Source organism: Acanthopagrus latus, chromosome 3, assembly GCF_904848185.1.
Source record: "Acanthopagrus latus isolate v.2019 chromosome 3, fAcaLat1.1, whole genome shotgun sequence".
Taxonomy (NCBI): Eukaryota; Metazoa; Chordata; class Actinopteri; order Spariformes; family Sparidae; genus Acanthopagrus; species Acanthopagrus latus.
The window spans coordinates 24,367,700-24,395,616 of record NC_051041.1 but is presented as its reverse complement, the minus strand read 5'-3'; the positions used below and the strand labels follow the sequence as shown (position 1 = coordinate 24,395,616).

The 27,917-nt window shown below is 41.4% G+C and overlaps 1 protein-coding gene across 4 annotated transcripts in view; it reads left to right on the top strand.

Annotated features, from left to right (window-relative positions):
- The window catches only part of ptprua (protein tyrosine phosphatase receptor type Ua), a 196,891-nt gene that overhangs the window by 98,430 nt on the left and 70,544 nt on the right, over positions 1 to 27,917 (top strand). For all 4 annotated transcript variants that reach the window (XM_037093288.1, XM_037093287.1, XM_037093286.1 and 1 more), the window contains exons 4-8: positions 7,216 to 7,297; positions 13,489 to 13,604; positions 18,795 to 18,966; positions 21,018 to 21,311; positions 26,660 to 26,980. In XM_037093288.1, the coding sequence (XP_036949183.1) occupies positions 7,216 to 7,297; positions 13,489 to 13,604; positions 18,795 to 18,966; positions 21,018 to 21,311; positions 26,660 to 26,980 (985 nt within the window). The remainder of the gene's footprint in view (positions 1 to 7,215; positions 7,298 to 13,488; positions 13,605 to 18,794; positions 18,967 to 21,017; positions 21,312 to 26,659; positions 26,981 to 27,917) is intronic.

Genomic DNA, 27,917 nt, shown 5'->3' with positions numbered 1-27,917 from the left:
CATCCTCAGCTCTCCTGTCCTGAGCGAATCTCACAAACAGCCAAACTGATTTAAAGTAATGATTTTCTTCCCTTTGTATAGCCGTTAGAAGTTTGTCTGCGACGCACCGTAGCCGAGGCGGAGGTGGCGGCAGGGGGCGGGCGCTCCCACAAGGGGGAAAGCTGAGGTGTGCAATCAGACACGTCGGCCCAGGCGGGGGAATTTGCTTAGCGCCGCAGTGTTTACCATGCAGACAGGCGTGCATAAGCAATGTAATCTACGACTCTGGTGATGTATGTCCAAGCTGCCTGAGTGATGAGACGGCGCTGTTCTCTTAAGTCCTCCCGCCAGGCATGTAGACACAGGACAGATTGCTTTATTTGTCCTATAAACCTGGATGATCAGCAGTGCGTAATGAAGCAGGTAAAGCTCTGCAGATGAGTGAAGAGGCTTAGACAGAGGCCTGAAGGAACAAAGTGGGTCTATCTGCTGTGTGAATAGGGACAGGAGTAAGCCCGGAGCCAGGCTTGGTGCCTTTTTTCCATGTTGCCCTCATCTTTTTTTTGCCACGGGAGCACTCCCCCTCTCCTCTGCAGCCCCCACCGCTACGGCTCAAAGCACAGTGCTGGCCCCACAGGGCTCCACTCATCCATCCAGTCCCATTGATAAAGATCACTGTCCAGCACTTGCAGCCAACAGATCAGCTCCAGCAGGCTGCCGAGGTGCAGCTCCACACAGGGAGAGGACATCCACTTCAGAGGGCTTGGAGGAGAAAGTGTGCGTGTATGTGTGTGTGTGTGTGTGCGTGTTTGTGCGCGCATGTGTGGTGGTTGTGCTTCTGGTGGTAGTGGTAGTTGAGATTAAATGGAAAAAAAAAAAAAAAAATCCGGTAATCAGCGAGCATCAACACCCCCCCTGGAAAGACAGACTGCTCCAGAGATATATTGGACTGCGATCAGAGGTGTTGTTGGCCTTTTGCATTCAGGCTTTCACTGAAATGAGATTTTAAAATTCAAAGCCAATATTTCTGTGTTTCAAATGACCACTGGCTTCATATAGTTTTAATCACTTGGACAAAAACACACATTTTGACCGCCGATATCTTATCTGAAAAGTCATTTTAACACATGCAAATTAGTACACTGTTATCTTGCAAATTTTAGAAGCAAGAAGAGGAAGAGTTGTTCACACTGCTCAATGTAATACTGGTTAAACTTGCACTGGCCGACAATCTGATTTGACCAGATGTGTCATCTGACTGAGTTCATGACCCTCCACCTAACCCACGTCGAGCGTGTCAGACACTGTTTGACTTTGGTTAACTTTCCTATTGGACTTCAGACTGTCATTGATTGGAAGGACAGAAGAGAGAATTGATCAGACTGGTTCACACTCTGTCTGTCAGCTTGGCTTTCGGAAGTACAGTAGGTGTTAAAGAGGTGCTCTGTTGGGAATGCTGTCTCTCTGGATTTTTTTTTTTTTTTTTTACCCTTCCTAGATTCCTCTTCTCTTCAACTCCTCATATCTCACGATCTTAGTTTCCAGTGCATCTCACTATTTTCTTTCTCTCTCATCTTTCCCATCTACCTCCTCTTTTCTCTGCTTACCCATCACCATGCAGTGAAGCAGTGTGGCAAGGTTGGGTGAACTAATACCTTTTTTAAGCTGTTCTTTATAAGGCAAAGTATCATCAGTCAGGGTTATAGCATCAGAGGTCAAGTACAATGTTTCTTTCCTTGAAACTCTCCTGACTTTAAAGTTGTAATTCTTGAGATTTTTATGAAATCAAAAACTATTTTTGATACCATTTGTCAGGGTTGGGCTGGAAAGAGGACTCAGATGCAGAATTAGGGTGATTCAAGCAAGCCTTTCTTGTGAAATTCTCACTTGAGCTCTTAAACAAGGTGACAAATCAATGGGCTATGAACCACAATATCTAATCTGCAAGGAGAAACACAAAAACAGATTAAACAAGAAAACTGAGGCAAACAACCTCAAATCAAACAAAAGGAAACACAAAATCACTCCTCAAGGAGGTAAAGAAAAAGGCTATAACTGAACTACTCTGGCACACTGTGGCTATGGAAAACTTTAAACAAAAATATCACTCCAGTGGAATATAAACTTAAACTGCTCTATCGGCTGATTATGAAAACGTTAGAAAAACAAAAAGGCTCTCCAGCCGAGGCAAACAAACAACTATGAAATTAACTATGCTTAAAGCTGAAAACACTTACAAACAAAAAGTCACTCATTTAAAAGGAATCAAGATAAGAATGTACAAACTCGGAAACTTGGCTTTAGCAAGGCTGTGAACAAGGCTGGGGTGAACGTAGAATAGACCGTCAGACCGGGGGATCATTTTTGTCAGGAGACACAAACTCATAAAACTGACTCCTCAGAACATTTCACAGTTTTAGTTTTTGTAAGAATAAAATATGCACAAGTGCCTAAATGTCAATCTTCCGAGTAGATCCTAAGTGTTTTTGTTGTTGACAAAGCTCATTTGTCCGTAAAGCGAGAGTGACAAGTTTGACAACCATGCTTGTGTTTCTTTACTGAAAAGATGCAAACCAAGCAGCAGTATTTCAGTAGAGAATGTTTCTGGATTCAAGCATCACACATTCACAACAGACATAACATTTCATGTCACATGACAGAAAAGGTAGGCGAGCCACTTTTCTCCCCACCCCAGGCTTTGTGTTCAGTTGTGATTGGACAATGTTCCGTTTTTGAAACCATTTTTCAACCAGAACTAGATGAATACACTGGGTTAATACTTTGCTTCTGAGAATGATTCATGGTGAACTGGTGAGCCAACAAATGACCATTTGTTCACACATCTCATCAGTCTAGTGTTGGTGAATGCGTACAGGTGCCAAGGTCCACTGTTGAATAGGTATTCAGGTGATCACCTACAAATGCATGTGCTCACGCAAAAGGGAACATCAGGGAAACCTGATGTCTTATTCTTACACAGCCACACTGCATTGTGCACATCACTTGATATCTTTGGCCTGTGGAGAAAAGGTGGCGGGCGCAATTCATATATTTCAGTGTTTAATGTCTGCCTCATTGCTAATATGGATCAATGAAGTTGCCCTCATGCAAGCTGAAGAAATCAATTAACACAACATTGTTGCAATTTTTGTTCACCACACAACTCAAACCATTGCATGTAGGTCATTAAGTGAATCAAAGTCCTGATGAAGATTGATGTTGCCCGAAGATCAATTGAGAGCTTTATCATTGGCACAAACACATACATAATTTCTGAGGCCTTGTAATGAAAACTTCAAGCCCAAAATATTAATTACTGTGCAAATCTTGTTTTTAATGCAATCCCTTTTACTGCCACTACTGGCTTTATGTATTCACTGGGAGGCCTCCCAGGATGCAGTATGGATTTTGTTACTCTACACAATCAATTCTCCGGCATTGAATTTTATGAGCCAAACACGATGCAGCAGGAGGTGCATATTAAAATGCTTGCATGCTTTTTACATCAAATGTGACTGTCCAGCTGCTTCTGTCTCCTTAACTGTCTACACTTGCTGTTCTCGTGCCAGAACTCGCTTCCTGACTGGGATTTGTTTCTCGTGTCATTTCCTTTGGTTGCTGACGATGACACAGCGCTCCATCTCGGTGGATGGCCCCCTGCTGCTTGCAGTAAACCAAACCTTGATTCACACTTCACAGATTGTGCCTTTTTTTTTTTTTTGCTCGTTTTTTTTTTGTCACAACAAAAGCCTGAGAGATGCTGAAAGAAGGCTTGAGAATGACATCACCTTGAACTGGATACTCTCAAGTGGACGAATCCATCTCTTATATTGTTTGCAGAAATAGATTTTCCTCCGTGCCTACTCGTGTACGTATTGGAAAAGGGTGAAACTTTGCTATCAAATATTAAAGATGCTATCAGGCTCTGTCATGACAAACAATATCAGTGTAGCTTAAGCTTCTACCCTCCACTTTCTAGCTCCCTCTCCTATGCTGCTCCACCTGTATTTTTTTCCTGCACCGTTTTTCTCTTAATACAACTTTCTGTGTCGGCCCTAACAGAAAAGACAAAGAAATACAAAAAGGATCTTTACCAATTCAGTAACACGGGCACATTATTTAGAAACAAACGAAAACAAACAAAAAAAATCAAAACAGCGGAACGGTAAAAAAACGGTAAAAACAGTGGACAGAGCTACTGTGACGTCGCTCATATGTTCAGTTCATATGATCAGTCAATCATTATGTTTTCTGGAGGTAGTTGTGTGAGTTTGACCCAGGTTTATTTGCCCCAAACAGACAGAATATCCTACGACATGAGCCACAAGATAGCGTTTTACAGCCTATGACCAAAAGCCAGCAGTCACCAGAGAGTCTTGATCTTTCTGTTATTTCCCAGTGTTATTCCTTCTTCTAATCTCTCTGTACGTTCATAAAGTGAAGTAAATATACCCTGCAGCAGTCAGTTTAGAGAGCGATACAGTACATTATAGCGTGTCGTTATGGTTTCCGAACCTCCTCAGCTTGTTGCTACAGATAGGTTGAGAGGCAAAATCTGCTTTTCAGTCTTAAGAGTTTAAAAAAACAAACTGTTTGTGTTAATTCTTTCAGAGGCTCTGGGCTCTTCCCAAGGCTGTCTTCCTTATAGTTTACCAGCTTTAGCAGCTACCAGCTCGTGGCTTGCTGACACTCAAAGTGCCCTTAATTATGTTTAACTTTACCCCTTAAAATAATTTAAGTTGCCATTGTGCAGTTGTCATGAATAGGGAAATTGACTTTAGAGACCAAATCTGCTTTTTGTACCAGGCTGCTGTATAACTGGGCATTTTAACATGAGGTCTTATGGGACTGATCTGTTGTTGGAGCCAGCCTCAAGTGGGCATGTTCATTAGTTTTTCTTTCTTCTTTTTTTTCTTCTGTCCTTCTTTTCTTCGACTTTGTTTTATGACTTAGAGAATTTTTATATGGACAGCTTGCTTGCTTGTAGTTTCTATATTTATGGCACCTTTCAGGAGTTGCTGTGTTTTACTTCTGTGAGTTTGTAGTCTTTATATTCAGTGTGGTTTGTTATTCTATATACAGTATATCATGCCTGCAGTGCATTGAGCTCTCAAGGCCATCATACTATCTCCTATTCCAGCTCCCTTCCCAGCCAGTTGTCTCATTTGCGGTGTATTGCATTGTGTACGCAAACATGTAGAGGGATTCCTCTGTAGTCATTTGTGTAATAGCTTGTGTTTCCATGCAGCTATTGGCTGCCAAGGTTTATTCCTCAGTGTCCAGCGGAGTCATACCCAAACACGCTTTTCTATAAGGGAGGGCAGATGCAGAGGAGCTTAATGATGGCTCCTAGCACAGAGCTGAGTGAATCGATGGTGGTGGGTGCGTTGACGCGTGATGAATTGAAGAGTTAATCGGTCAGACGTCTCTAATGGCCCGACATAAGAATGAAAAATAAAAATAAATTAGTGGAAAGAAAGCCTTAGTCTGTATCCATCTGCCAAGGCCTTTTGTGGTATTGATTGGCCCGAGGCACTTAAAGCTTGATGTATCGTCAACATTGCAATCTATTGCTCGTCTGAGTGCACAGTCACAGTCTGACTTCCACTGGGCTTTGGCATAGATAACTAGAGCTTGTATGAGTGGGTGACTCACACACACAGATGGGTGATGTAGTATACAGTTAAGGCTGTTAATGCACTCAACCCTCAAGTTCAGAGTTTGTTGCGCGGCAGTAAAACTTGAAGAGTTGCTCATGGAGGGAATGGTTTGGGCTCTGCCGACTGTAATTACTACCCAGAAACCCACAATGACTTTGTTGCACTCTGGGAGGCCTCCTGATTCATTTTGAGGCTCTGCATGCGCTTAGCTCATTTAAATAAGTGAGTGAATATTGAGGCGGTGTTAAAGCGCATCTAAACTGCCCTGCAGCACGTAACATTGATAAAATGGACAGTAGAAAAAGAACAGGGTAATGTATTCTTCTCTTGAGCACTGTGTGGCATTATGAGGTCAAATCTTATCGATCGATTAAACCCAATTGAAAACTTTGAAAGTAAGTACTGACATATGGAGTATGAAGTAGCAGGGTGAGTCTAGCTTTAACACAACGGCCATTAAGGGGTTAATTTGACCTTTGTGCCATAACTTTGTTGACTTAAATGTTACTCTGCGGCTTGTACCTGACCCTTCCTAAAAGCGTCCACATTTTCATTTAAAATGTTTTCATGTATAAATTACACAGAAGAGAAAGAAACTATGATAATGTGTATTTATTTCAGCCACAGGTGGTCAGTGCTAGTGTGGGTGTGTTTGTGAGGGGAGTATTGGTTTATGCACCTGACCTTTTTAAAAGATATCCTAACACAATAAATTCATTGCTCTCTATAATGGGGAAAGCAATGCACCAAAGATGCAATGCATTAGCTCTCAATGCACCTGCCCTCTGAGTCATTTGATAAGTCCTGAGAAGAGAAAGAAACAAAGTGATAGCAAAGGAAGCAAAGGAAGGAAGCAAAAGGAAGCACTCCACTTAATACTAAAGAAAGTGCCTTGGCTATGTCTGGAATTGTTCACATCTCACAATACAGTCAACTACACATTTTGTGCCGTATTGTAGACGCATAGGTTGGACAAACAAGTGCATTGAGATGAGACGACCAGCAAGCGAAGTGACTGTTCATTTCGAAATAAGAGGTTAGGGAAGTTGCTACTTGCATCAGATATTTCAGGACTTGAGACTATTTGCAGTGAAAGAAGGGTTAGGGTTAGGGTTAGGGTTAAACTCTACTCTTCTACTCTTCTCCTCACTGGTTTTCGTAGGGAGAAGAGTAGAAGAGTAGAGTTTAAACTGGCTCTGCTGCTGGTAGCACTATCCTAATGTAGATCTGATTTGTTGAAGTTTGTTTTTTGAATGTATGTGGGTTTTTTTTTGGTTTTTTTTGTTTTTTTGATGTTGCACATGAGGCTGTTCTCCATTTTGCAATTTCTACGTTGTATCCTCATGGTCGAATGCAATTAATTGTGAGTCTCTTCGGATACTGGAAAATAACAAAAGAAAACCGGTCCAATAATGCTTCTCTTTCAAATGTGCGGTCGGATTAATGAAAAATCAGTGCAGTTCTGTTTCTTGACAGACCTTTGAACCCCATCCCCCCAATTTCCTTCCTCGTCAGTCTATTTGCCACTCAAGATGTAATGGTCTGTAGTCATTTAATTTATCCATTGTCTCCACAGGTCATCTTTGAAGCGACCGTTTCCGAGGAGCGACAGGGCTACATTGCCTTGGACGACATTGTGCTGCTCAATTACCCCTGCTGTAAGTACCCCTTCTGCACTCCTCACAGCCTACTTGCTGACCTTTATCGAGCCTGGGGAAAGTGTGTTGAGCTCCAGGAAGCTCAACGGTTTCCCAGAGGTGACTCAAGACTATGAGGCCATCCTGCTGACAGGGGTGGGGGGGTGGGGGGTGGGGGGGGGGGGACAACTGAGGCACACGTACCTGGTACTTGTCCGAGTGTCACATCCACAATAACGCAGCAGGAGGCTTCCCTTTCGTCCTGGCAGAATGGCTGACCTTTACCTCGTCTGATCGCTGTGCTCCCAGCTGGGAGCTTTTAGGGCTAATGTGATGTTACAGGCAGGAAAAGGACAGCTAGTGGTTATACTTTGATCCTCTCTGGGAGATCTTTTTTCTTGGCATCACTTGGATATTAGGGTGTTGGGGCTGGTGATATTACATTTTGTTCTGTTCTGTTACATTTACCATTACACCCCCCACAGTCCTTTGGTACACAGGCTCTTTGTAGATGTTGTACCCACCATAACAGCACCCTTTCTTTCACTACTCTGCTGTTTCCAAGATAAGCTCTATTGGATACCATAGAAAAATTGGATCCGATTGCTCTGCCTGGAAGAAGTTGTGAAAGCTGCACTGACCTATTCTGATGTCCATAAATAGATAACATGGGGACAGAAGAGAAAATGATATCATTCAGCTGAAAGTGGGGTCATTATTAGCATTTTAGTAAGAAATATGTTTATCCATTTCATAGTTATTGGTTTGATCAATTATTGTTCCCGCACTGTGATATAGTGCAGAGTGTTTGATTACATAATTACTCTGTAATTGGACTTTTCTTCGGCTGGCTGTTGACGGAATTCCATTAAGCTAAAGTGAGTATAGTGCAAGGTTTTAATTAGATTCCAGACACATATAGCTGATTATGTTTTTGTCGCCATTATTATTAGTTGATGTAATATTTGTATGCCGGGTTCCTGCGGTTTTATTGCATCATGGTGGTCTGATTTCAGTTTTAGAGGCAGAAATGAAATTAAAAGTTGCACTTGAGGAATGTTTATGTTGTTTTTCAGCATATGTTTGCCCACATTTATATTACAAAGCTGCAATGATTAATATTTTATGCTAACAGCAGAGAAGATGACTATAGTTTTGAGAAACATGATGATCGTCATGATAAACCCGCAGGGGATTGGCTGTAAACACTGCAGAGTCCGCAGTGCGGTCGTTTTTTTCTTTTTTTTCTTTTTGGCTTGTTTTGGATTTTTAGCACAAACAATGTTTTTTTTTTTTTTCAAACATGGGAAAGTCTTTTCAGGAAGAAAGCTTTGATAAACCCACTGTCCACTACCTGTCTGCAACCAAATGACTGACAGGCAAATTGTAACTATCTGGGGTGATAATAGTGGTGAATCTAGCAGCTAGAGACACAGATTTTCTTAGGAGTTGGTGGACCACATCATTGGTTGGGGTTCTGACCACTTCAGAGAGGATGAATATTAGCCTTAAGTTTAAGCTGCTTGAGCTGCAGCCCCTTTGGACAAAGATTGTATGAGCGCCACCGAATTCTCTCACAAATATCGCGATCTGGCTCGTGCATTCATTTGTTTTGGAAGTGAGTAATACTATTTTTCTGAAACGGCAGAATGAATCACATTGAGGTGATGTGTCTAATTGTAGATAATGACTTGGTGGTTGATGAAACGAAGCACTATTTTTAAATTCTGTGCCGTACCAACACACAATAAAGCAGCTCGTTTCCCAAGGCTGTGACACTCCTCAATTCATCAACAGCGCTCACATGAGTTGGAATCCGAACCAGTGACAGGCCTTATGAATAACTACTGTAACTATGCAGAAATAGCCAACATTCCCACTGATTAGTATTAGTATTACATTTAGACAGTCTCATAACCAGTAAAAAGTTCGTTGCAGTACGTTTAAGATCATTACATTGCCAGAAACATGTTTTTTACACGTCTGCTGTAATTAGGTGATTGTTTGTCCAAAGCCCACACCAATTTATTATATGAAAAACATTTTTAGGTTGTTCTGCCGCCCCCATGTGACCAAAAAATAATTTAATCCAGCTTTGAACAACGTTATTACAACTCAACTATGTGCAGCTTTAATCCAACAACAGTGATGTAAGTATTTGGCTGCCAGAAACCCGGAATTTCTGTCAAACCTTGCTGCTTGCTTGCTCCACACTGGCCTTTTATGAGAACACTAATATTGTTTTTTTAGCTGCATAAATGTAAAAAAAGGAAAAATGTTAATAAATGATAATGTGGTGTGTTTATGAGCTCATGAAATTCAGATATCCTTTTCTTGCTCTATTGAAAAATCGGGCAGCCCGCACATTATAAATCATTGAATCCTCATTGGGAGCCGAGGAACTGAAGTAACCCTCTCTGAAACCAGCGAGGATCTGTTCTTTATTTATTTTCCTTTTTTTTTTTTTTGGTCATTTCAATGTTTGCCACTTGCCCTCTTTCACCCTGTCCTCGGTGCAGCAGGATGCATTTTCATGGTTATTTTGAACAGGGCTTTTGGGTAGGCGGCATTGCCAGGGCTGCTCAGCATGTGACTGGGAGTTTCTGAGTTTAGCCTCGGTGCAGATGGTGGTGCTTGGACCCTCACCATGCCTATTAGCTTAAGTTTCGGGACCGTGTCCCTGCCAGGGGTTGTTTTATATACAGTTACACCATAAATACATGAATCATAAAGCACAATTGAAGTGTGCTCAACCATGCATATACACCCACATCTACTCATAGACAGAGTACCAAAAATGAATACATGTGCACCATCACGTATTCTTTTGTACCAGCTGGTATAGCTGTAAAAGCATCCACCCTGAGAAACAGCCACAGAAAGATTTAAGTACACATTAGTTAGCTGGTATAGATTTCCTCATAGGCGGACAGAATGAGAGTACACCCCCTTAGGAAAGATTCAAGTTAAAGGCAACTGCTACTCAGTGTGCATTCACACTCACTTGACATTTCTCTTTTTTTCCCCCTGGAGTCCGTGTCTTTATTCTGAACACGTGTCTCAGTCAAGACCAATCCCTCCTGCATCAATAGTGGGAGGCAGCATTACTAATTTAGAGAACCAACATCTCAGACAGTCGGAATACATTCGAGACTCAAATTACCCTGCCTCTATTTACGTTTAGTGGTATTAATTAAGGCTAAACAGGTCACACAACCACACTACTGGGCTTTTAGATTTCAAATGAAATTTTCCCAGTCACTATTAATGCAACTGCCTCGTCCTCAAACGACTCTTCCTATAATTGGGGCTGTGAACGCTAGTCTTTAAAAGATGACTTGAAAGTCTATGCTTATTTCCCCCTGATAAAATGTCCTGACTGGCACCATAGGATGTTTGTAATACACACAATGTTTACACACGTGAAATGAGTTGGGTATTGTCAGAGATATGCACCCGGGGAAATGTGTTGCTGCGGAGCCCTCTCACTCAGCTTATTGGACGGTTAGAGCATGGAAAGGAAAGCAGAGAGGAAATCGAAAAATCAGCGATAGGTAAAATGTGAGATGCAATTTCTATCATTCCATCCTCAGCCAGATGTTGCTGCTGGTTACTGTGGAAACCGAGCACGAAAGCGTGCGATGTGCAAAAAGTCCCAGCCACTGCATCAGAATTTAATTTTGTCCATCACGTTGGTGTCCAGTAGAAACAAATTGCCCAGAACACATCCTGTTTACGCCACAGCAGGGCCTCAAGTTATTTTGGTCCATCTCATATAAGGGAAGTTATTATTTTCACATTATATTGTTATCATCTTGATTAATTGCCTGAGACATTTTTCCAGTATGATATACGATGGTTTCATTAACCGTGTAATACCATACGACCTCACTTATAATCGTCATTTATATGGCTTTTAGATCATTTGAAGCCGTTCAGATTCAGATTTATTGATTAAACTTGCAACAGAGAGTTAATGAATTGATTTTTGTACAAATTAGCAAACTGACAACTACGATGTATATATTACGAAAAAAAAGGGGCGAACAAAATAAAAAAATCAACTCAAACCTTTCTAGAACAAAAGCCTTAGTCGAACCTTTAGTCTTAATTTATAGTTTGTTCATATATGGCCATTATGTAAATGAAGTTAATGAAAAGCTTCAGCATTATACATCACTAAAGCTGGCTCAAATAATTTTTGGCCTGCCAAAAAAAAAAAAAACAGCTAATTGTGGTGAGAAACAGGGACTGTTTGCAGTTGTTGGCATGAAAACTGTCAAAACTATTCATATCGTATATTGAAAACAAAAGTGTAATTGCTGCCAGGTGTGGTCCAAAAGTAAAAAAAAAAAAAAAGCATTGCATACTTTATAAACTTGTTTCAGTAAAAGAGTGAGAGAACAATTGTGGATGTAGTTATATCCGTAGTGCTGGTGACATATGTGCCAACTTGTTGGAGGGGCTTGAGATATAGAGATTAGAATGCCAAAGATAATTCTGTCGAGAACACATAACTTTTAAGTTTGAGTAAACAATTTAGGAGCTTGACATGTAGCAGAGCATGGTGTTAGTGAAACTGCAACTCACAGATGGTCAGTAAAGACATGTTGACATGTCAGAGGTGGTATAGGTTATACGGGTACAGGTTATACAATGAAGGTTGGCTGAATGCCATTTAGCTTTCTTGGTTTCAGGGTCCTGGTATGTGCACAGTGGCTCACTGTGACACTGTCATGGAGTCTTTTATTACACAGTGATTTGATATGTAACTCTCTCACAAGCACTTTCAGGCCTTTAGGAGGCACTGAATTAAAAAAAAAACAAAAACAAAAAAAAACGAAACTCTCAAGTTGCAGTAACTAAAATCCTGATTTCCGACCGATGCATTGCACATATGATAAACACACTACGTATAGCAGTGTCATGCTTTGCTACTCGCTTATTGATTAAAACAGCTGAAAATGAAAAAATGATCCTGCGCTACTTTGAGCTAGCAGTGGCAGGGGATCCAAACCAGAATTCACAATTCATGAAACTAGCAAGAGAACACAGAGAAACAATTGATACTTATTGGATATGTGATTTTGAGAATGTTTACAGTATTTTAAAGACATGTCAAGTAGGTGGAGACAATTTTCAAAAAAAACAACAACTTCCCTTTAAAGGTACAGTGAGGGGTTTTTTGACCACTAAAGGCACAACGGGGCAATGTTTGGACGAGCAGCACCCAATTGTTTTTGATATAATCTTCCTCTATCATGTGCTGACATATGGTGATTGTAAGAAATGTAGCAATGTGTGAACATAGGGCAGACTGATAGCTAGCATACATGGAAGTCAACATGTAGGCCCCAAAATATATTTGTGAATGTTCCATGAGGAAGGAAACACATTCGACCTGTTTGTCAGAGCTTAGGGAAACCAATGGGTTTTTTTTTGTTTGTTTTTTTCAAATGTAAATTCAAATGTGAAAACTCCACAAGATATCTTCAAGAACACTTTATCAAGTGTGGACAATGTGGATGTATTATGACTGCGGGCACACATTACAGTAAACAAAGTTATTCTGTTTATGCGTATTGGCAGTGACTGTGGGGTACGTGATGTGATAACAGTACATGCATTTCAACATATTCACATTAATTATGCAAACAGCAGTGTACAGTAGTCATTCGGTAAAATTAAGCCCTGTTTTGCATCTCACTGTTTGCTAATTCATATTCAGTTTTAAAATGTACAATCTAGTAACATCAAGCAGCATTCTTTAGCTAGCATAACAGAAGAATGACTCACTTTAACATTTTATAGGGCTTTAAAAGTGCTACCAACTCCAGAGTCAGAGGGTTTCTAATGCCTGGAAAGAACAGTATTTGATGCTGCAGAAAAACAATGTCCCGTTATATATATATATATATATATATATATATATATATATATATATATATATATAATATATATAAAATTAAAGGTTTAATGACTTATTTACTTATGATTACATATGTTGTTCATACTTGAGTGTATGCATTCATGTTTGGGAGATTGTATCCATCCTTGTGTGCGTGTGTAGCTATTATACGGCCTGGGAATAAATTACACTTCACATCTGTGTGTTAAATATATTTAGACAGTGATGCTCGGCTCCAGATGTTCCACTTTCATCACTCTGTTCGTGTTTGTGTGTGTGTGCGTCTCGTGTCCTCCTTCCACAGACAAGGTGCCTCATTTCTCTCGGCTGGGTGACGTAGAGGTGAATGCCGGGCAGAACGCCTCATTCCAGTGTGTCGCCACGGGCAAAGTGTCTGAGATTGAGCCCTTCCTCCTGGAGGTGAGAGCAAGTGGTTTTGTTTATAATCTCTTCCTGAGCCATCAAGCCAACATCTCAGCACCTGGAGAGCAGGACGGGAGTGGAGATTGTAGGAAGCCAAAGCGATGCAAAGGATAAAAAAAAAAAAAAAGTCGTTGTACATATTCAGCATTTTGCTGACAGTCTTATCCAGATCAGTCTACAGTCGATATATCGATATATCTACATACACAGCTGCTGGCCATACTCCCATTAAAGTCTTATTCGGGCTGCTGTTTAAGTGAGATTTTGGTTCAGTGCTACTCCAAGGCCTGGAGACAGTTACCATGAGTATCCGTCAATTAAAAACTTAGATTTATAGGTAATGAAGCTGTACTAATTAGTTATTTCACTAAGTAATTAATGCTTAATTAATCAATTATGAAGACATTTTGAAGGTTTATAAACATCAGTTGCAACCGTATTATGACCAAATAATGTTTACAGATGAACTACACAGTGCTATCAACCATTAACATCAGTTGTGACTTTACAAAAAACAATTGTTTTGTAAAAGCTATATAACATATTCCATTTTTAACTAACAGTGAAATAACTATTAACTACAGTTTGATTAACTTGAAATTTACCAGTTATATTTGATGGCCATTATAAAGTGTAAAGGGGTGGCAGACTTGTTCCCCCAAAGGGCCTCTATGGTCTCCATGGTAACGTCCCAAAGGACCGTCCGAACCCTCATAGAGTGCTAACCCAGTGGTTAGCTGGTCAGATGGTGCCTGTTTACATGTGACGTCACAAATGTCCTTACAAGAAATGCAAAAACCATGCGATGTCTTTTACAAAAGTGTTCCAGGCAACTGGTAGACCTCACTGTGAACATAGGTAATATCTCTTCAGTTCCTCTATGGAAAAAAAATAAATAAATAAATAAATATTGAGAGTAAGATCAGAAGTCTCCAAGGCGGATATCCCAAAACACTGTCAAACCTGTATAGTAAAGGAGTTCAAAAAGATATATCAGTTTTGTGTTTTATTTGAAATGACCATTTGATATATATTTTTCTCAAGGTGTCTGAGAAAAAAGATTTTCATAAACCCTTTTCGTGTAATGTCATGTAAATATTACATAGGTTTGATTAACAACAGCTACAGTAATCAACTGACAGCCCTGGCTCATTGATCTCAAGATGTCAGGGGAGAGACTCGACTGGCACGCGGAGCTCCGTGAGGTGGATAAAACATAATGTCCAAGCTGCTGACCAGGTTTAATGGTCCCAGATGCTGCATTGGTTATCTTCCACCCTAAAACATTACACAGGAAAAAAAAACCAAGAATTTGCTAAGGCTGGTGTTCACTTTTCTCCCAACGGTCAGGAAGAGCACGGCTCAGACGGCGAAACAATCGACCCTTTGCACGGCAGACATTTTGAAATGTCAAAGCAGGGAAAACACATGGGGGATCTATTACATTAATGACGTGCGCATTCCACTTAGGTGAGCTCGCTCCAGGACTCTGGTATTGTGCAGGCTCGCTCACAGACATGACTTTAATGAACACTTAATGGATGGAGCCATCATTTACGTTATTGGTCACACCTTTGCTTTTTACTGCTTCAACATGTCGAATGTCTGCTACGAAAAGGGGTCTGTTTAATATCCTCTATATGTGTGTTTCCCTTCGTCAGTTTTTTGGTACTTATTTGATGAATGCCACAAAAAAAAAAAACCCTGCTTGCAAACACCAACAATTGAAAAAAAAAAAAAACTCAAACATTTCACTCTTGGCTGAACTTGAAAAGAAAATGTGACAAAGTACAACAGAGAAAGACTCAGCGAATCAATCATGACGTACATGAAGCTTTTGACTTTAAACTTGACGGTAATGTCTTTCAAATTAATTCATTAAACAAACAAAAATGCCACATTTCATGTTTTCTACATTTCTTATCAAGCTGTTTGAGGTTTGATTGAGGCTCTTTAATGACATCACTGAGTTGCCCCCTCTTCCTCTGAGATTATTTAAGAAAACCCAACTGATTTAGCACTACCAGCTGTTTAACTCGATGAACCAACTCCCGATATTCTCATAAAGGCAGCGGCTGGAAACATGCATTAATCTACATTTTGAGCGGAAGCCTATTCGAGTTTGCATTCTCTTGGAAAACTGGCTCTGAGGGAGTTTTTTTTTTTTTTTTTTTTTAAAAGCCTGCATTACAAGCTGGGGGCTTGAAAGCTTGTTTGAGAGCTGTGGGCTTTTACCAGGCATCCAGGGTTTAAAGAAAAGACGCATTAGTTGCATTGTGGGTGTTGGATTGCTGTTTAGAAGCTAGATCCATATAAGGGACCATACGCCAAGATATCCCAGCTTTTGCCGCATCGGCCTTGGATGCGGTAAGTGGAGGTGCTGACGGGGGCTGCAACACCCCCTTTAAAAGAGGCTTTATAAAAAAAACAAAAAAAAAACAAAAAAAACAACACCAACTGATTTTTAAAAAAAAAAAAAAAACGATAAAAACATGTGATGCAGATTCACAGCATGGAGAGAGCGAGAGAGGGTGTTCATGTGTACAAGCGAGAAGGAGGGAGCATGGGAGTGTATGGAAGTGTCCAAACGATACAAAACCTTTATTTGAACATGAAGCTCTTTTCTTTTCTGCTGTTTGTCATTTATGAACTCTACACCCCCGACTGGAGCCTCTAAATGCAATTAAGTATGTACATCACAGGGAAAAACAACGGGATGGTATTTAAGACAACGGAAGAATAACCCAGTGTGTAGCATGTGATGAATTTACAGGAAAACACAATGGATTAAGAATTGTATCATAGAAAGTGTTTAAGAGCATGTATTAAATTACTCCTAACTCAGCGACCCACAACGCTGAATGATTTTTCAGGGAATTTCTCTCCCTCCTTATCTCTTGGCTGTTTAGTGTAGAAACTGTGGCTGTGCCTTTCACCGGTTTTTTTAAAGTTGCTGTCTGCTGCCGTGCACATCTTTCTCAAACTGTTGTTAACTGATATTCACAGCAGACATTTTGACTTGTCAGAGCAGAAAAGCAAAGTTGTGACCAATGTAAATGATGAATTAATACAAAAAGAATGAATGACGCACCCCCAACTGACTCTGACTTCTGATATATATATATATTTTTTCTTTTCTTTTGGTTTTAATCTGTCCCCCACCAGTTCCCCAACTTTATGGAAGTACAACAGTAAATCTTAATCGATGGCCCAAAAAAATCGAAAACGCCACCTCCTCTGACCTTGTGATGAACTGTGCGGTAGTTGTTAAAGGAAATGGGAGCCATTATCTATAATAGAAGTAATAATGGTGTAACTTGATTATGTTGAATAATGCAGGAGGTTTTTGTGACTCTTTGTCTCTTAACGGTTGTGTTGTTGTGGAGAAATGAGTCATGGGGGGGTACGGAGGATTATTAAGTTTGTGCCTCTGCTTTTGTAGCTTTTTGATTGTGATGGCATTTAGTTTACTAAAGCCCCTTAAGTCATTTCTCTCATGCACCAACTGAAAATAGTTTCAATTTTCTTAGTTTGAATATGAGCTAATATTAGTCTTCAAAAATCCATCCCTGAATGCCTCCACTCTTCCTCTGGCCTTGAAGCCTGCACATCTAAGTACTTTTGAAATGATGGCAGCAGGGAGACGGCGTTTTGCAAATGAGATCTCACTATACTTGGTGATCCATCCCTTGTGTTTCCGCCCGATTTTATTTCACACCCCCCCCCACTCTCTCTTCTCTGAATTGAAGCCTTTGAAGATCATTGGCATGTGAAAGAACCATTTTTATCAGTTTCAGAGTTTGCGACTTTGTTGACGGAGCCACACACACACACACACACACACACACACACACACAGGAGGATGCAAACAAACAATGCGAGGCTTGTCTTTTGTAATTTGACTGCACGCCGCGGTGAACTTCTCCGCCTAAGTTAACACTCTGGCTTACTTTTTCTCATTAAGTAAAAAAAAAAACAAAAAAAACACGATAACGGCAGAAAATAGAGATGTATCACAAGCCATTACTGCCTTCTGTTCCTCCATTTGTTGTTCAGGGCCCTGTTTGATCATCAACACCAAGCCTGCTAATTGCTGCGTTCTCTTTGATCTCCCTGGCGCAGTCGAGGTCCTCTCTGGACCAGTCTGTAGCTGCGCTTTCTTCTATTTAGGTAGTCCAAACAAATTGTTAGCATAATGTTTCTTAATCAATTAGCGTCACATTTCCTCCGCTGTCCTCTGGCCCGAATTGCAGACGGCTGTCTCAGACGCTGTTTACATCTTTTACATCAACGGGTCCAAACCTTAATGAGTTATTGCGCCGACTCTTAATTGCGATGTGATGCGGAGGGCTCGCGGCCAGGAGACGGGAATGGCGGCAGACTTGGCAAATGCAAGCATCTACTCGCGTTCAAAGGCTGCAGGTGGATGTGGACGTTTAATGCTTAAAAATCAAACATCTCCTGTACACAGCTTGCTCGAAAGACTCAATTTAGAATATATGTAAAAGAAAATGGAATTAGCCAACAAATTAGAAAAAAAAAAAAATGAAATCATAAAAGTTTACAACAGAAGAGGAAGATTTCATTGATAGCTGAAGCTACAGTTAAAATGAGTTGTAATCTGTAGCTGCAGGCAGCTGCTGTACACCTATTTTTGTATTTTCATCCTATCTTCCTAAACCAATTCAACACACAGATGTGAAACCCCACTTACTTGGAAAAAAAAAACAGTGTGTGCAAAGGGGGGGGGGCAGTTTACATGATAATCTGCTTATTCTGTGAGAGAGTGGCATATATTGCAGCTCACACCTGGATCAGCTCATTGCGAGTGTTAGCCTCTGATTTCCCGTTCCACTAGTTGAGCCAATTTCCAGCGTGCCTGAAGCGCTGACACATTAGCATGGCCAGAGATGAGGGGATGTCAGCTCGAGCCCCAGTGCAGTAAACAGCAACCCGGGAGGCCCGTGTCACTGGCCCCGCACGCCAAAGCCCCATTGTTAGTGGTGACATTTATCACGTATTTATTATCTCGCCTTCCCACGTGGCTAATTCCAACCCTCCTTTGTCTTCCTGTCTGCCTCACAGCCTGTCTAATCACTCGAGTAGACTTGAGGTAAACATGCATGGTTGGGTAGCTGCGCTCATGGCTGATTTCTCCTCTGTGTGTGGTCTTTGTCTGGCTGTCAGCGGCGAAACGGCATGTTGCTGGACGCTCCCTTGCTGTCTCGGCTGAGCCACAAACGGCTGATGGCAACGTTCCAGGTGGAGGCGCAACGTGGGGAGCAGGACCTCTACCGCTGTGTGACCCTGTCCTCCAGGGGCGCTGCCATCTCCAACTTCGGAGAGCTCATCGTCAGAGGTAAGCGAGGTTTCGGAAGATGTGACAAATATTTGCAGCACATGCATCACATCATATTTGAAAATGTCATTAATTTCACTACTCTTTACATTACCTGGTGCCTCCATCATAGGGACCTTTAAGCAACTGCCGCCTTTACACCCATATGTCACAGGATCTATTCTATCTGATCTGGTCTATGCTGGGTGTTTTCTGGAAAAAACAGCATGGACCAGCACCAAAAGTGAGTCACCACCAAGACCAGTGTATGTTGTGTTTTGGTGCTATGCTGGTTTTTCCAGCAGGGTTTTTAACACATTTTCTTTCTTTCATATTCTTATTTTTTTTTTATTTTTATTTTTTTATAGAACCAATGACAATGTTTGTTTACGGTAACTTCTAGGTAGACAAACCCTGCATGACATTCTAAACTTACATGCAGTTTAATAGTCTTTCCTCATCCACGCTTACACACATTTGATGCTGTCCGATCTCAGTAATAACACTACCACACTTTTGGTAGAGTTAACTTGGAGACCTTATTTTACCTGATGGACTACAGACTAAAGAAAATGACACAACGTTTAGCTTGACCAGCGGTGGGATGTCGCTGTTGGGTGGATTTTGGTTTGCCAAAGACCAAAGCAAAGCAACGCAGTACATAAAATAAGCACAGCAGAAATGTCTGATAGGTAGGACCATCATTTTTTTGTATACAGTCACCAGTATGGCTGAAAAATGACTAAAAGAACTAAACGCGTTTCACAATTTCACCCTTGTCCACAATGCAAGTCAGCCCAGATGTGTCTGTTGTTAGCATGATGTCACAGTGATTCAGTTATTATTGACCAACTATCAGCTGCCAGCAAAACCAGGTGATTCTCTGGTATCCACAACATGTAAATGAACATCTTCAGAGCTTTCAGATTGCTTATTCCCCCTCTTCTGGTGGTGGCTAGCTCTCATACAAACACGTAGAGATGAAAGTCTCATCTATACTCTAACTCTCAAACCCACCAACATGCCCGAGTGTTCACGGAATGAATAATTGTGTTGAAATTATTGAAATACTGATTGGAATTCTCATTTCATTGTGTTTTCTGTGTTTTAGAATGGCAAATTGAATGAACCTCCAACCTTGGAAATAATAATAATAATAAAAAAAAGAAATTAAACATTCAGATGTGATGCTATAGCAGATACAAATCTGATGTATATGTAACTACTTTCAGAGCAGAAGTCAGGATGTTGTTGGCCTAGCTTAGCATTCAGACCGGAGGCATGGGGAACAGCTAGCATGGCTCTGCGCTCTCTAAAGGACACTAATGAACATTTTATTTCATTTCTTAAATCAATAATCTCAACCGCCTCGCCGCACTCTCAAAACGACAGAAAGTAATCATCCAAAAACTACACCTCATAGTAAACCTGAAGCCTTCACCATGCCTCTTGTTACATATTTGAATAAGTCACATGATAAAAGGCTCTGGAGGCAGGTGTGGTCACCATGTATTGTCCCAGATAACAACTCTCACCTTGTCCACACAAATGCACCCATTTCCCCCCCATGAAACACAATGTTAATCTGATGTTTGCCAGGTTGATGAGGGTCACATTATCCATCAAGGCTGACTTTTTTATGCGCAGAGAGGACAACATTAGTTCTGCCATTATTCATGCAAATAAGCTCTCATTCAGCATCATTAGAGTGAAAATTAAGAATTTACAGCTTTTCAAGGGTCTCTCCGTCTCTTTCTCCTCTTTTCGGTGTCTTTCTCGCTCGTCGTCCTGATGTGATTAAAACGATTTTATGACTCAGCGCTCTGGCAGAGCAGAAATAATGTTATTGAAACTCTAAAACCACAAAAGAGAAAAATCAGTGACAGGAATCCTTGACTTCCCCTTTGCTAGCATGACTGGCTTTGTCTGTCTTTCATCAGTGTTTTCAAGGACACTTTTTCATCTTGATTTTCTGTTGTTTTCAAGTAATAACACTCAGAACCAATATCAAAAACTACATTTTAAAAGGATCATAGATATAGAGTATGATGATAAGACATTCTTTATTCCAGTGCCGCCGACACCGATCGCTCCCCCCCAGCTCCTGCGGGCAGGCCCCACCTATCTGATCATCCAGCTCAACACTAACTCCATCGTGGGGGATGGACCGGTCATCCGGCGGGAAATCCAGTACCGGGCCAGCCAGTCAATGTGGACGGAGACTCACGGTGTGGGCTCACTCACCTACAAGGTTTGGCATCTGGAACCAGACACGGAGTACCGCATCAGTGTCCTGCTTACCCGGCCCGGGGAAGGGGGAACCGGAGCGCCCGGCCCCCCTCTGATCAGCAGGACAAAGTGTGCAGGTGAGTCAGATGGAGCGTGGAATCATCCTACATATCATCCATGTCAAGAAGCAAATAAGTTTTAATTCTATCCATACTAAGCTGAGCACTGAGGTTGCTCCCACCTAAATACCTAAAAAATCTAATTAGAGTCGAAGCTAACTGGTTGATTATTTTCTCAATGAAAGCATTAATTATTAGCATGATCTGATATCGCCCTGTTGGTGTCCTACCTGGAACATAATCTCTAATGTTCACTTTCTTGTAATACAGCTTAAAGGAGACCTATTGTACTTTTCCTTTCCTTCATTGTTTTATACATGTTCTTGCGCATGTAAGAGATCTTGATGTATTTTTTAACACTAAAGTGTGTTAACCTATTGTAGTAGCAACCTGAGATAAAAAGATGAACTGGAAAATGACCATACGATGTCTATTTTAAAGGCCTGGGGCGAAAGACAGAAACAAGTTTGAGAAAACCTGAGTTGTTACTGTTTACCTTAACAAACATGTTAGTTGCCTTAGAGAAACACAAAATTTGAAATTAATGTAGGAGCGACACCATATCAGTCTAAAAATGTCAGAAACCGAGTGATCGTAGCAACTTCTCTGCTTGTTGGGACTGACCTGGTCTCCAAAACCCCAACTATATCAACTTTGCAGTGATATTAAACATTGAAGACCAGCAAATCTGAGCCACCAGACTGAAAAATCCCAACAACTATTTGATGGATTGCTTTCAAGAAGAAGCGATAATGCCAAACATACTGTAAAGCCAATCGAGGAATGAAAAGGGGTGAAGAATAAGCGATGAATTGAAAGTAAAAAAAAAGTTCTGGTCTATTTAGAGCTCGTTTCCTCTGATGTTTAACGTATGTAAAAAGTGCGCATCAGCATGTGACTTTTGATGAGTTGCTATGACACCGCTCGTAAATCCTGCAATACGAAGGCTTAAAGAACTGGCACAAAACAAGACACAGACTGTTTTCAGAGTCTGTTCCTGCTCTGATGCTCTGATTCAACCAAGTTCTGAGGCTCAGCTGGGAGCTGCATCAGAATGTTGTGATGCATCACTTATCAACTTGTACTTTGCCTGCAGCCACCGAGAAGAGAAGGTGTGTTTGTTGTCATCGGTGTCAGGATGGAAGCTGGTTGATGCTTTTTTTTATTTATCCTGGGCTTACCTTCTAATGACGGCACACATTTAATTGACCAATCGAGGTATGCTTTCGTCAGCAGTCCTTCGCATGTGAGACGAGGACTGCGGGATGGAAGAGCGTGTGAAGATTTGTCTTTAAAGCACCACACCCTCTGGTTAATGACTTACCCGAAGCCAGCTACAGAGGAAAGTTTAGTTGAATAGCTCGTGCAGTATGAAGCTTCTCATGTCGTGCGAGCAAAGGACAGCGGCTTCTTGTTCCCTCTCGTCTGTGTTTTAGCCGCAGTGCTGCTCATCCGGGTGGAAAAAAAAGGCTCCCCGCCACTCTGTCAAGTAGACAGCATGACGCCCCTGTCACCTGCCACACTCTCTGATCCACTCTCGTCAGTGTCTTCGACTGGCCCACCTCCTGTCAGCTCCCATTGCTCAGATCTGAAGCCTTATCCCCGGGGAGAAAGCAGCAGACAACAGAGGACCTGTGACACAAAACTCTGGATGAATTTGTCTTCCTAATGTGTCACAGAGAGCCATGTCCTTTAGCACAGCGACTTCCCCTTTTTGTCGAGTGTGACATTTCGTGCTGACTGGCGGAGACGATCGCAATGCCACGCAGCCATTGTTGAGGATGGTCAAGACCCTCTGTGGGCCAGTTCAGATGCTAAATGAATAATGTGCCCATTTTCTTTTTCACACGTCGGTGATCTGAGTGAAGATGTACCATTCATAGACCTGCATTCAAGCTCCCAGTCTCTTAATTACAGCAGAATTTTTATATTATTATAGCATGTTTCACCCCCTTCTCCTCGAGGCCTTAAGATGCTTGAGGCTGTTCACGCCTGGTATTAACATCCATCCTGGTATTAACATCCATCCTGAGTAAGTGGACGGCTCAAAGTGCGAATGTTACATAATCCTAATCCTCTAAAAAAAAGTTTAACCACTTAACAATGCATGTGTACACAGCATTGGGTCAAATCCATGGAGGTCATTAAGTGGGCAGCTAGTAGTGGTAAAAATGTTAACAGAGGTCAACTATGTATTTTGCTGGACTTGACTTAGGTCACGCTCTTGGCAACTGTCGGTTCTTTGGGAAATTCTCCAGTGAACACCAAGTGTCCACAAACTGCAGATGGACTTTACAATTCATAATAAGTTAAGTTGTAGAAAAGGAAATGGTTATTGAATACATGCAAAGGCTTGTGTGTCACTAAAAATGATAAAATGCAAGAATAATTAAGCAATTAGGTTCTGATTAATGTACATGGCTCCTAAACTAAACTCTTCTTTCTTTTGTGCCATTTAAGTCCATATGCGACTGCATTTACCTCAGCATTAACACTATCTTCACCACCACCTGCTCCTCCTCTTTGAGCTGCTCATCCTCCCTCCCTTATTATTAGATAATTTGCAATTAAGTTTATGCTTGAATTTTTTTCTAATGTCCAACTACATCAAATGTTTTGTTTGTTATTTTTGAAGATAAAGAAGATAAAATGTGTAACATTTTACATTTATATTGAAAAAAAAACAAGACCTTTGTTATAGAATTTGTTGTGTACTTACAGTAAATTATCCCAGACATTCCCACCCATAGCAGTGGGTCAGTCAGCGTATGTGACGTTTTGAACATTTCTGCCTGAGTCAATTCATTGTTCAGCAATGAAGTCACAACTCCCAACCTGACCCCTCTTGGCAAAATGTACATATTGAGTTGCAAATAAATATATTCTGTCTTGCGGGTCAAAGATTCTGTAGCTTACAGCTTGCTGGTGTCATGGACTATCTACATGTCCAGAATAGATACATGTCCAAATAGCAAAAAGCATGTCAAAGCCAATTGAGGGTTCTACTTTTGCACGGCCAACGTATTCGTATTTCATTAAACTGTCACGCACATCAATAAAGCTTTGTATTTGTTAAATCGATCCCGGCGGTGAGAAACTCATTCACAATTGTCATGTCACCAGTCCAAACCCCATGTGTTTTCATGGTAAGTATCAGGGTGTGCACTGATATTCCATCATAATTCCAACATAGCTCCTGGCAGGAGAGACAGACCTCAGTGGCAGCTCACTGAGGCAGCTGTTAAAGATGAGGAGAATGAGATGAAATGTGCAGACCCATAGGGACTCTCCCTCATTCATCTTTTTCACTTCCCCTGCTCATCTCCTGTGCGGCTTCCCCATTCCTCCTCCACTCCCTCTGCCTCTGGCTAATCCCTCTGATTAGACTAATCAAGCTGAATGTCAGTTTGGGGCAGGACTGGTGGAGGACTGGTGGGTGGAGAGGACAGGACCGAGCCTGCTGCGGTGCTGCTGTAATGATGAGTAATGGCGTGGAGAGCAGAAACTGCACATTCGGTCAGTGGGCCTCTGGTGGCAGAGCTGGTTTTAGCAGGTTTAGATTGCTATACAGAGCCGGTCTCGTTAAAAGTGGGCACTTTTGACAGAAGGATGATTTCTGGTTTTACTGTATATTTTGATCAATCTGATTCCATGGGAAGCCTGGGAAGACACAAATCAACCAAACTCTGCCTGTTTTGCCCTTTTGGGAAAGACATCCTTCAAATCAGCAAGGGCTCTCGGGACGCTTTCGTCTCCGTCTCCACTCTGTCCCCTCAGAACTGATGTCTCCTTCCTGACATTGCTCCGTTCATTGGTGGAGCAGCTTTTGATCTATGTTAAGTGAGGCAGCAGGGCTCTAGCTATTGCTTCCCCGGTCCAGCCTGCCAGCATTCTTCTGCTCTGCACTGGCAGTCCGTGCCAGGCTAAAGGCACCGCCGCCCTGTTAGTTTATCTGATGTCTCAGCAGTACACTTGAATTTCCAGGCCAGGCTGCTGGACAGAAATAACCCCCCCTGTGTGTTTTGACTGGACACTTTGAACGACAGGGACATGGAGATCTGCAATCACAGCTTCCACACATGACAGCATTAATCAAGCTTCAGCCATTTACAATGGATTCTCTCTGCCAAAGCCTTGCAGTGTCTCCCACTGAGCCTCATTCACGTTAGGAGAAATGGAATGTAGATTGTTGTGTTGTATGCTACCTCTTCAGGCTGTTTTGTTTTTCATTGATTCACCTCTCCGTAACCTCGTAGTGCAAGTCAGATTCTATTGTTGCAGACTCCCTTTCCCCATCAGTATTCCTTCTTTAAGTTGTACTGGTGAAGATTTGTAGGTTAAAAAAAAATGCAGTTGTCTTGTCAGCACAAATCACAAAATTGTGCTGCAATGGAGAACTCGCCCACTCCAAATCTAGAAAGAAATAAACTGATCACAGTTTTCCATCCCGAGCATACATGAATTTTCTTTTGTATCAACATCCAGTAGCCAGACACCTGTCTTCTCAGTAACGTCCTCTTGAGAGATCTCAAAATGTTCTTAGGCTGGATTGGATGTGTAGCCAATGGGGCTGCTCCCGATTTGACATGCCGAGAATACCTCCACAAGGCAAGCACTCAAAAACCATCCTCATTAGAAGTCCGCACAACCTCAACAGGCTCTATTGAATGTGAAAGGAACAGCGATTCCACTGCACAATCCTTCTGAATCTGCAGAAATCCTCAAGCTCACCATGCTCATTGAGATGATGGTGAAAAGGATGCTAGTTTTGACCATTTGTATCCGTGAACTCATTTTTTCAGTCAAAGCTCATAACTGTGGGGGAGGGTCGAGGTGTAAATGAACAGGCACACTCGCATTAAATGAAGACAGTACAGTACGTTCCATCTTAGTTAACGTGTAAACACCGCCCATGACAGTTCTTGACCTCAGGATCAGTCTATCAACTTAATTTATCTGCACTCGATCTGTCAAGCAAAATGTATGTAATGTGGCTATTTATTGAAACTCCAGTGATTATGTAATTTTGTGGAGTACATCCTTAGAAAAGTTTTCTTACAACATTGTGGATACTCTCTTCAAAATATGCAAAATATGTATATAATTAACATCAGCAGATGTATTTATTTATTTATTTTTTTTAATTGATCGGTTCTGAAAAATCTGCATTGTTTTTCACCTCTGGCCTCATAGATTAACCCATTATTTGTCCAAAAGTAGCTTTGGGTATACGTATTGACATAGAAGTGTGCTTCTTCCTCAGTAGTTTCCAGTTCTTCTTCTGTGCTATCTTGTGTAGAAGCTGGTGAACATGACCCCACTATTTGCATTTTGTTGATATATTTTCTGCTTCCTGTCCCTCTCAGAGCCCATGCGCGCCTTGCGGGGTCTGACAGCTGTAGAGATCCAGGCCCGGCAGCTGGCCCTTCAGTGGGAGCCTCTCGGTTACAACCTCACCCGCTGCCACACCTACTCCTTGTCCCTTTGCTACCGCTACTCCATGCCAACAGGGGGCAGCGGAGGGAACAACGCAACTGTCAGAGAGTGCCTCTCCGTGGACCGTAACACGTCTCACTTCACCCTTAGAGACCTGCCACCCTTCCGCGCCGTCCACGTCCGCCTGGCGCTTGCCAACCCTGAAGGCAAGAAGGAGAGCAGAGAGGTCACCTTTCAGACCGAGGAAGACAGTGAGTGGGCAGTTTTATTTTACCCACAGGGAGAATGAAAGATGCAATGGTTCTGCTGAAATAAGGCATGTAATTGTTACCTCTGTGCATCTGCAACAGCATTATGGAAAACAGGAATGTTTTTTTTTATGTATGAACTTAAATTGTTTATGTCATTGTAACTCAGCTCTGGCTTCACATCTTGAATTCCTCATTTTCTGTGCACGCTCCTTCATGCTCGGATAATTATTGTGCACCGCTTAAAAAAAATCCATGCCTTTAGTCATCCAGTACGGGCGAAAAAAACACAAATATTGACTCACAAAATAAGCTGGATCAGCATTACTAAATGGAAGATCAGCCTTTTAAATGGAAACCAGTGGAACATTAATCAGCTGTGGCTGTGGCCGGAAGCAAAATGGTAAAACAATTTTGCTTATCATTGTATTAGTATTTTCCTGTGTACATCAGCAGATTAGGCACATTTCTAATGCAAATTCCCAGAGAGTGGAAGTACAAAAGGTCAAACACGTATTGTTATGTAGAATGATGAAGACTTTTCAGTGTAATTGAATGCCACTCAGGGATATTCTTGACCCAGTGGAGGGAGGGAAAGGAAACAACTGCTTCAGTGGTTTTGCAAAATGCATTTATCTTTGGAAAAAAATACAGTAACACTTGAAAATCTCAAGCAGTGGATTTGGAAATCAGCAGCATCCATAATTATATACACCTACACATTGGTGGCAGTAGGAAATGAATAAGCATAAATGGAATAACATACAGAATGCAACATGGTGTTGTAATTTTATTCATTAGATTTGACTGGTTAGGAAGTGACAGGTTAAAACAGAAAAAAATGTATTTCCGGCCCTCACTGTGCTTGATATTTTGAATGTCAGCACCAATGGAGAGTTTTTGCTTTAGAGCCACTGAATGCCAGTCTGACAGCCTGACA